General features: G+C 31.4%; 1 protein-coding gene across 1 annotated transcript; it reads left to right on the top strand.

The window, feature by feature from the left end:
• The first annotated feature begins 826 nt into the window (after positions 1-826).
• LOC122590448 (keratin, type I cytoskeletal 9-like) lies at positions 827-1654 on the top strand. The gene is made up of 2 exons (XM_043762652.1): positions 827-885; positions 1029-1654. The coding sequence occupies exon 2, from the start codon at positions 1037-1039 to the stop codon at positions 1517-1519; it is 483 nt and encodes a 160-aa protein (XP_043618587.1). The 5' UTR covers positions 827-885; positions 1029-1036; the 3' UTR covers positions 1520-1654.
• The last annotated feature ends 9830 nt before the right edge of the window (positions 1655-11484 follow it).

The following is an 11484-nucleotide window of genomic DNA, read 5'->3' as shown; positions in this document are numbered from 1 at the left end:
TCCTTGGACCCCAGGGACGTTGTCCCACACCTCCAAACGTATGTGATACGTATGTGATTTTTTATTATAATAATATAGATCAAATAAGTTAATCAAATCACACTAACATATCTAATAATGTTATGCAAATTAATAGCAATGTTAGGTTTGCAAAGTGAATCTTTACAAATATTTTCTACAAATATATACGGTGGGTTTTCTTAAGTTTAGACGACGACGACGACAACAACAACAATAACAATAATAATAATAATAATAATAATAATAATAATAATAATAATATATGTTTAAGTAATCAAATCAAAATATCAAAAAATAAAAAAGTGTTTAGGTATTATTGGTAACTAGATGGATACTCGCGCGATGCAGCGACAGTATACTGCGGCGGTGGGCGGAAGTGACAACGGTTGATGGTAGGAATTTTCATATCAGCTTCAACAAAATTGTGGGTTACAAAAAAGGGACAGTATTTGGAGCATGCCAGATTTTAAGGTAAAAAGAGTATTATGAGAATAAAACAGAAATAATTAATAGAGAGAAATTTACTTTATTAAATAGTATTCATAATAATATCAATTGAAATCAATTCTAAAAATAATAGAAAATGAAGTTGTTTAAAAAAAAACATTTATAATCATTTACAGCCCTCTAGTTAAATGAAATGAATCGTAAGTTGAAGTGTTGAACGGTTGTAGCAAGTAATATCGTCCACGTAACAATCCTACTCACCCACTTCCCCTCACACTACCCAAAAAATATACATACAACTAGAACCTATATATACACGTAACAACTTCCTCAATCAATCCCTCGTATCTCTGCTATAAATACTCCCTCATCTTTCCAGCACAGTCACGCACACACATTTTAACCCAATTAATTAAGGTCCTCTTCATTTTCTCTAATTTTTTTATCGTGATTTTACTATTTATTTATTTTGTTCCCTTTTGCATGATCATTTGCACACTCAATTTTCATTATTTTTGATTAAATACATTCTATTAATATATTAATCGTTTGTTATATAGATACAGCAATGGCGTCGAAAAGATCTCAAAATTCTGCTCCGTCTGAATACACCACCGCAAGGATCGGTTTGATGCAGGTAGTTCCGGCGAACTCAACCGCCGTGAGTCACGGCGGCGGAAGATCAAGTGGAGGAAATCGCGGAAGTTACGAGAACAAATCGCAAGTCAGTTACTATGACAAACAGAGTGGATCCTACGCGCGTGAGACTGCGACTGAGAAATCGACGGCCGGAGATTTCCACTGGAAGAACGGAACGAGCGGAAATCGGAGCGAGTACAAACAAACTGAGACTCTGAGGTTCGGTAATAAAGGCGGTTACACTGAGGTTTATAATGAACAGAGGATTCGTGACGTCACCTATGACAATTATGGTGATAAGCGCGTTGCGAATTATGGCGGCGGCGCGTATGGTGGAAGCGGAAGTGGCTCGTATGGAGGAGGCGGTGGCTCGTACGGTGGTTATGACTATGACTCCGACTCCGATTACTAAGGAGATGGATAGTTATGGAATCTGCTTTTCTGTTAGCAACAATAAAGTGGTGTTTAATTAGTTGCTACTTTTTAGGAGTTTTTTATTTAGAAGTTAATGACAATCGTTTTGGTTGAAATCAGATCTTTTGGTTGTTAGCATTATTGATCTCTTTGTTGAAATGTTTTTGAAAAAAAAAAAATCAACTTTTATTATTTCCTGTGTTTTGATATTGTTTCTCTCTATTTGTTAAATTGTACCAGTAATATTGTTCATATTTTTATTGTGAATTTGTGATTATGATATCAACTGGTTCGGCCTAACTGTGTTGCAAATATTGTGACATGCCTTGGATTGTTAAGGCGGACTTGCGACAACAAGAGTGTAGTCAAAGTTTGATAACAAACACGTCGAGCTTTGGATGCATCTCCTATTTACTTGTGCTTTAACAATGGTTGTTGGAGGTTTGTTCCCGTCTCTTCTTGTGTCTACCCTGTCTACTTCTGGGGTACTCGTGTGTGTGAGTTAAAAATTAAGCTTTCTTTTGGTCCAGGCAAGTATGGGTTTAGTGGCGAGTAGGATTGTTAAAAAGCTTTCTTTTGGTCCAGTCAAAGTTTGCTTCTTCTTTGTAATTCCTGGAGACATTTATTGTGAATTTGTGATTATGGCGAGTAGGATTGTTAAGCATTCTACATCTTCTCTTCAGCTTGTGTAATCAGTTGTCAAGGACTGGTTTCTTGAGTTAGGTAGAGGGACATTTAGGCCTCTGCCAACCATGAACCTCTTCCTTCCTCTTCCTCACTGTCACATTAGCTTTTCTCTCTCCTAAAACACCTTTTCCTCATTCACTACCAACCCCACCTCTTCCTCAACTCTTCCTCTAACTTTTATTTTATTTCAATATATCAAAATAAAAAACACAAACTTAATTTTATTTATTAAAAAACATTATATCCCATTAAATAAAAACACATTATATCAATATAAAAAAAAAACATAACAAACAAAGTACATAATTAAAACATTACATTTAAATTAAACTACATTATTCAAACTAAATAAAACTACTCGTCGCCTACGTCCTCCTCGTCGGCCTCTTCCTCGTCATCGGCATTTGCATAGAACCCCCACTTTTCTTGCAGGTGTGCTCGGTATGCCACGTGAGCCTTCAAGTCTTTCCTCGACAGACCCGTAGGAACCGGTTTTGCCAAAAACTTCATCTTCATCATCATCAGAGGCGACGCTACCTGCTTCATGTGCATTAACCGGGTTTGGTTGTTGTGGTTGATATTGGAGTTGGTTTTGGTATTGGAAAGTCATCTGAGCTTGGGCTAACGCCATTCGTTGTTGTTCGTTCCAATTATGACCCATAAATGGATTGTAACCCATAGTGTTATAAAATGGTTGTGAATATGGGTTCACGAAACAACTTGCAAAAGGACCCATATTGGGCAGCGGGTTGGAAGAACATGTGGGTTGGCTTGTTTGGTTTTGGTTTGTTGATGAACTCGCCGGTGCCGGGTAGTCGAATACTTGTTGCCACATATCGGCACCCACGTTGTGATTTTGGTTGAAGTTATCATTGTTGTTGTTCATGATTTTGGTTAAGGGGAAGAAAATGAAATAAAGATTTGAAAGATAGAAAGGAATGTATGTGTGTGTTTTATTTGAAAATTGAAAGTTAAATGAGAAATGATGGTGAAATGGTGGTTTAAATAAAAAGAAATGGTGGCTTGAAACATAATTTTTTTTCAAAAAAAACTCTTTTTTTTTGGTTGATTCTTCTGCTCAGTCCCACCACCCGCTCCTCTCTCTCTCTTCGTTCTTGTTCCACCGGTCGAAGACCCTGCCCACGAACCACCTGTCAACGAGGTGCTACCAAAAGGAAGAACCATCGACGAGCCCAAGGAAGAAGCCAAGGACTCGCCGTTGGCATCGGCCTTAGGCAAGTACTCCTGTTTACTTGTTTAACTTTTTCTTGGTGCTGTTGGGAGGCCAAGTTGTGTTGGATCTCAGGTTTGTTTCTTTCTTTTGGTCTGGTGTGTGTATCCAGAGTCATTTGGGTGGTTTTGGGGTTGGGTATGGCTGTTTGTTTGGCTGGTTGGGGTCGTATCGGCTTTGAGCTTTGGTTAAGCTTTAGAGTTACTTTAGGGGCATATGTAGTAGTATTTTTGTTCAGCAAATGTTATTATTTTTCTGCTAGCTGGATAGTAGGGTTGTTATATTGCTGGTATGGGAAAGCTATTCATATTCAAAGACATTGTTGTTTTTTAAAAAATTATATGCAGAAGTTTGGTTTGGTCTTATGTTCTTATAAGCAGGGGAGGATTTGGATTAATAGTGTGTCTTATGTTTTTTAAAAAATTGTTGTTTTAAGTTTTTTGTTTTGACTTTCAAAAGTCAGAGGCCTGTAAAGGATAAGATGGGAGTAACTGAAGTATCGAAATGGAATTCCTTTAGTTATTTAGATTATACATTTGTTTGGAAGTATGGTTTAGATTTAATAGAAGGGATATTGGATAATGTTGAGTAAGGTAGTTAGTTCCAAGGCTTATGAAGATTTTCTATGGTTTTTATTAGAGTTGACTTCTGGAGTCAATGGAGTTTTGGTCCTATTTTTGGAGGGAAAAAATATTATGAAAATGATTGTATGTAGTTTGGTGTTTTTGTTGTGTATGATTTCTGTATGGACACTGAGTGAAAGTACATGGATTGTCATTTGCTTGTTTTTTTGTAGTTGTGGATCAGTGGATGTTTGCTGGAAAAGGTATATTGGGCTTTGGCAAAGTTTGTGCAGTGTTGGGACGGATTTGAGATGCCAAAGAAATGAAAATTTTCATTGGCAAAGTTTGTGCAGTGCTAGATTTGAAAGTACACTAGTATTGTTTTTGAAGTATTGATCTTATGGGCAGAGTGTTTTGCATTGCCAATATTGATTTTTGTTAGAATTTAAATTTATTCCAAGACATGGTTTCGAGGATCTGAAAATTAGATTTTGTATTTTCTGCTTTTATGTTAACGAGAGCAAGTACCCGCGCGTTGCGACGGTGAGATGGTGATAGGTCATAGGAGATGATATGTCATAGAGTGTCATAGCCAAATATCTTAGTTGTACGGGCTCCAACCTCAGATTTAAAAATTCGTCGAAAATATATCGAATGACATTTCTAATGAAAGAGCATGAAATTTTAGGAACACTCATATAATTTTTATAATTTATCGATGTACCGTTTTTGAATAAAAAATTTTAAAAGAATTAGAGGAATAAAATGATTTAGGGAGGAGAGAGAAAGTTGTAGGCATTGATGTATGATACATTACGTATTGTCATGTGTACATTGTTGAAATTGAAAGTTGAAAGTTGAAACTGTATTTGCTTTATAATATAGTATAGATAATTGTAACAAGTCTTTTGATAAACTATTACTCCGTATTTCTTTTTATTTTTACTTATAGTTTTGATTTTAAAATTTGAGATGTCCACTAATATTTTGTAAAGTGTACACCCTCTATGTGCCCATAATAATTTGTCTTAATTCTTTTTATCTATAAAACTTTTAAAAGGGCAAATGCCCGCCCTAATCTAAAAAAAAAACGTACTCAAAAAGTCAAACTAAAACACTTAATATGAGACGGTGGGAATAATATAATTGAATTTATTTGAGTTTATTGATGAGCGTTTTCAATAAGTAGTTGTAAACCAACAACATCTGATCTTTGTAATCTTGTTATTCTAATTCTTTCCGCCTTGACACACAACTGGATAAGAATAAACAGTTGTTTTTGAGTCATTGGACTTGATGATGGTTCGCTAATGACCCAGTGACCAAGTCTTTAGCGACGAATCCATGTATTAACGATATCTCTTACTAAAACTTTCTTATGTATTAACGATATCTCTTACTAAAACTTTCTTATTTTCAGATATGAATACTAAAAATAGACTAGTATTATTTGTATTTAAAAACCAAAATGTAAATAAAGTAAATATTGAGGTATACAAAACTTAAAAAAATTGATGACAAAAGTCGTATTATTAAAATAAGATTAAAATTCATTAATTTTATCATATTTACATTAGATTATATTTATATTTAATTAATCATGTTTGCATTAATAATATATAACGTATTATTATTATTATAATATATATTAGCTACTATTCTATCCTAATGGATATATATTAACTTATTATATTAAAATTATTGATTAAAAAATATAAATAGGCGATAAAAAAAAGTATAAATTAAAGAAAAAGTTGAAAGCAAAAGTCAATTTATAAAACTAAGACTTGTGATTGGTAGATAAGTTATTAGAGTGACTATCTCTTTGTATATAAGAAGCTAGTAAAAGTCAATGTTAAAAGCATAAGTCAATTTGAGAAAATCAAAAGTTGTAATTAGTCGAAAAGTTATTAAAACAACTATCTTTTCTGTTTATAAAATGATTTTATAGGAATTGAGAATTGTTATTAGTCAATAAGTGGCTAGGTCATGACTAAACGCATTAGAGAAACAGATCATGTATAGTATACAATCAGTTAACATAAAAAATAAATAGATAGATTTGATTACCTGTAACTGTTGTGGATTAAATTAAAAAAGAATTCAACACTCATAGAATGAAACCAATATTTATAAAAAATATCTCTATAGATTGTCCACACGAACACGTTCAAAATAACCAGAGATTGAAAGACTTAACCAAAAGCCAAAAATCCTAACTTGGCTCTTCAATGTAAACCAAAGTATTATTTTGGTTTCTTTGTTTCGTAGACCAAGAGATCCAAAAACCAATCAATTTTGGTTTCTTTCTTCCCTATTACTAGATTATTCCCGCATAATAAACGGATTAAACATATTAAGTTATTATTATAATTTATAATATATTTAATTATGAATAAAACAGGTTGAAATTTGATAATACTATCATTTTTAAAATATCTTGTATCAAAAGTTATTAGTAAAATATGTATATTAGTTATATCTTTTGTGTCGGTATAAAGTTAAATGTAGATATTATCTGCTAAATTTTTTATATATTAGAGATACTTAATGACATGTTAAATTTTTATACTATCATAATTTAACAACATAAATATAAGATGTTGAATGGGGTGATATTGTCTAATAAAAGAGTAAAAGTTATAGTATTTATCAAAAAAAAAATATATGATTGAGCACCACATTGTTTGATAGCTTGCCGTCATGACCGCACAAAATGATTATAGTAGGATATAATTACATTACATGTATTAGATTAATTAAATTAAATAGGAAAAATACTAAAAGCAACCCTTAGGGCTGCATTTAACGTGTATAAAAAGTTGTAGTTTCTATATCAAAAGTTCGCCCCTTAATTTTACATTAACTATATAACTATTTAATGCACCTTAACTGCAACTCTATATAGACGGATCGACATGTTTGTATTAATTATTAAAATATTTATGTGTTATTATTTGGAAAATATTAGAATAAAAGTGGCAAGGTATATTAAATTTTATATAGTATTCTTTTTTATAACTAATAACGAAATTATTTATTTATATAGTATATATATTACACTTTCATGCATACAAAGTTTTATATGTTGTATATTTGCATTTCCAATGTAGTTTAATTGAGTATTTGACAAAGCTTTAATTTAATATGGGTTCATAAATTGAATAAGATATGTAAGTTTTGATAAATTTACTATATGCTTATTTATTTGTTTATAACATGTACCATTTACTTCACTAATTACCTTTTAATAAAAAATTTTATTTGTATGATATTTTTTTTTACGTTTTTAATGTAGTTATAATAAAACATTAATAGTATTATATAGTTAGCAAAACTTCCAATTACATATTATTTTCATTAATAATATTTTAATTCAACAACGCTATCAATAATTTTCAAAAATCTTTATAATTACATGGTGTGTTGATGTGATTGCTTAAATACATAAATTAAAATAACACCTTTAGTACCTTAGGGTAAAAATTTAGTTACAACTTATTGTTAATAAATATATCTCTTTAATATTTCATGTATATAATTTAGTGTTATGGCTGAAAACATGAATTGATAACATATTTCCTTGACAATGAATATGGTATTATAATTGCTGTCTAAGTATGTAAATATCTATTTAGATGATATTAGTTTTCAGATATTAAAAGTCTTTTAATAAAAAAAATATATACAAATCCCGCGTGTTACGCGGGTTATAAGCTGGTATAAATATAATTATGATCCCTAAATTGCTATTAAAAAAAACACTAAATAACATAAATAGAATTTATTATTATAAATTTATAATTAAAACGAAAATAAGTTTTTTAAAAGTTTCCATAATACATATAAAGTAGATCTTAATATAATGATTATTTAATGTTATATCCATCTTATAATGGTAGGCGTACATGTAATACGGAGTAATATTTACGGCTATTTGTTTAATTTATTATTATAATAAATATTTATGGTTTATGATTTAAGGGTTTTTTTTTTTGTCTAATCATATAAAGCATAAGTATCAATATTGTCATTCTTTAAAGTTGAAATAATTAAATTTGATCTAATGACTCTAAATCAAAGATGAAATTCATCCATGAATTTAGGACCTTGTTATATATATATTGGTAGATTAGTAGATATTTAGAGATTCATTCGGCCAAGAGTGTTTTGAAAACACGAAGAGTAGTTTTGGTTTCTTTTCTTAAAGATATTTAATTAGTTAGAATAAGGGTTTTAATTTAAAATATTAAAGATTTATAAAGATGACATTATCAATGTTTAATTTGAACAAATAAAGAATTATGATTAGTTAATAAGTCATTAGGTCATTATCTTTTAATATATAAATATAAAGATAAATACTAATTATGTCTTAATAAATAGTTTCAATTAACATATTTTAAAAAAAAAGTATTTTAATATAAAATTCAAAGTTTTAATATAAGAATCATTTTTTATTAATAAAATTAATAAGCTAAATTTTATAAATAATAATAAATTAATATCTAATATTGATAATGATAAACTTTCGTGTATTGTTTACGGGCTTAAAATCTTTTATTATAATAAAACACAGTTGCTCTAATAACTTATCGACCAATCATAGCTCTTGATTTCTTAATGTTGACTATTGTTTTCAATTTTGACTTTAATTTATAATTTTTTATTTTCCATCACAAATTTACACTTTTTACCCAATAAATTTAATATAATAAATGAATAATAATAGCTAATATCCAATAAAATAATAGCTAATATTTATCTAATAAAATAATAACTAATATATATCCAATAATATGTTCTATCTTATATGTATAATTAATTAATTAAGAATAAATTAAATTTAATGTAAATATATTAAGATTTTAATAGTAATTGTACTATTTTAATTTTAATTTTAATATATAATAAAAAATAGTTGAACTAATGACTTATTGACCAATCATATCGCTTGATTTCATCAAATTGACTCTCGCTGATATCATCGTTTAGCTTTTTACATAATTTTATGTAATTAATATAAAACAAATAACTAAAATAATTATTTTTACAATGTTATTAAAATTGGTTTCTATCTACAAAGCCCGGTTTCACACACGAACAATTGTACATTGGAGTATCTTGAGTTAAGTCGAGAACCAGAGACCGTACCAGATAAATCACAGAGGGGGCAAAATTAAAAAATCAGTAAAATATAAATATAAAAGGGGTCAAAATGTTAAAAACCTATAAGAAAGTTTTTTAAATCGATGAAAAATTTGAAAATGCATGACAAAATCTAAATTTGAGGGGGACATTTGCCCCTTTGCCCCCGATGTGGTACCGCCCTTGTCGAGAACGAGCTTTAAGGTGTTAATATGTGACAAAGATGAGAAGACAAAAATACTACAACAAATTTCGTCTATGATAGTAGTCTTTCAAATGATAAAGGAGAATATATGTTTCCAATGTTCTTTTATTACATTAGTTTTCTTTCTATTAGCTTAACATACTTGACATTTGAATTGAATACTTAATATCTACTTATATCTTCAACTTTGAACTTATAAGCTTTTATGAGTTACATGTAAAAATATCTAATATTAATAATGTCATAAGTCTCGTGTCCAGTGTTGGACACGGGCCTATAATCTAATTTAGTACTATATTATAAATCAAATTTACTTTTGCTTTTAAACATTAAAATTAAAATTTCAATATTGATTTTAAGTTTCAATAATGTATAATGCATGATATATCATACATCATAGACATATTACATCAATAACTTTCACTACTCACCGGCGCCACCACCACCACCACCAATCGCCACCGCCTGCTACCGCCGCTCGCTGCCACCACCACCATCACCACCGCCATTACATCACCGCCACCGCTATCACGGTTATCACTGCCGCAACACGCGTTCTCGTTATACCTAAAGTATAATCTATCTTAAAAACGCTACTCCAATCACCCCTTTGTACGATTCCTTATTTGCTCGTACATACCAATCCCACTCAGGTGACTCGGCCACTTCCCCACTCCCTCCCCAACTTGACAACTTCCTCTATCAATATTCCTAATCTCTGCTATAAATACTCCATCACTTTTCTCACACACACAAATACAATTAACCCAATTCAGCTCCTCTTCATTTTCTCTTAACTTTTTATTTTTACAATAATTTTTGCATAATTATTTCCACATTCTATTTTCAAAATTATACTCATATATAATATTTTTAATCGTTTGTTTGTGAATTGTGATACAGATACAATGGCGTCCAAAGGATCGCAAAGTTCCACTCCGTCTGATGCGATCGAATATGCTCCGGCAATAACAACCGCCGGAAGATCAAGTGGAGGAAATCGTGGCAGTTTTGAGAACAAATCGCAAGTCAGTTACTACGACAAACAGAGTGGATCCTACACGCGTGAGACGGCGACTGAGAAAGCGACGGCAGGAGAGTTCCAATTGGAAGAACGGAACGAGTGGAAATCGGAGCGAGTACAAGCAAACTGAGACTGTGAGAGTCGGCGATAAGAACGGTTACACTGAGATCTATAACGAACAGACGATTCGTGACGTCACATACAACAACCAAAAATATGGCGGTAAGGACGTTGTGAACAATGAACACAGCGGCGCGTGTGGTGAAAAGGACGGCGCGTGTAATGAGAATGATGGCGAGTGCAGTGATGACGATAGCGCGTATAGTGAGGATGGTGTAGCGTACAGTGATGACTGTGGCGGTTACAGTGACGATGGCGGTGCGTATAGTGATGACGGTGGATATGATTCTGGCTTCTACTACTAATGTAGGTGGTTAGTGTGTGTTTGTTAATAGTATCAACAAGGATGATGTGGCCGTGGTTGGAGTAGTTTCTAGAGTTTATTCTCTGGATAATGCATGTGTATATGTTTGGTGACTATCATTTCGTTTTGATAATAATGAATCATCTGTTTGTTTGATTTTATGCATATATTTTCATTTATTTATAGTTTTGAAGAACAATATATAAATCATACTATTAAAGAGATGATATAGATAACATTATTTTTGATAATGTATGTATGATGAAGTTACCTATAATTTTTACAGATGGGATTAAGCTTATGAATTCGGATTGTGATAATATTGTTGTAAAGTTGATGCAACCTGAGTTGGGCCATAGTGTTGCAAAATTGGCGACATGCATCAGATTATCGGAGATCCTTTCTGCTTTTTTGATATTAATGGATAAGGTTGGATTCCAATCCAACCACGATATATGTGAAGGAAATAATAATGTGTTTAATTTATAGACCAGGCTATCCAAGCGATGTCGTCGTGAAAAGTCATATACGGTTATCCGTACACAGTGTTGTTTTGTCGTACCCAACTTTCCGCTGCGGATAGTCTAGTTGGACAAAAGTCATCGTCGACTATCAAAGTCAACAGCCACGTTTTGTCCTTATTCAACTATCCGTAGCTATGTCGTTGCGGAAAGTCGGGTA

The sequence above is a fragment of the Erigeron canadensis genome, chromosome 3 (assembly GCF_010389155.1).
Source record: "Erigeron canadensis isolate Cc75 chromosome 3, C_canadensis_v1, whole genome shotgun sequence".
In the NCBI taxonomy this organism is placed as follows: Eukaryota; Viridiplantae; Streptophyta; class Magnoliopsida; order Asterales; family Asteraceae; genus Erigeron; species Erigeron canadensis.
This window is presented reverse-complemented; position numbering and strand designations above follow the sequence as displayed.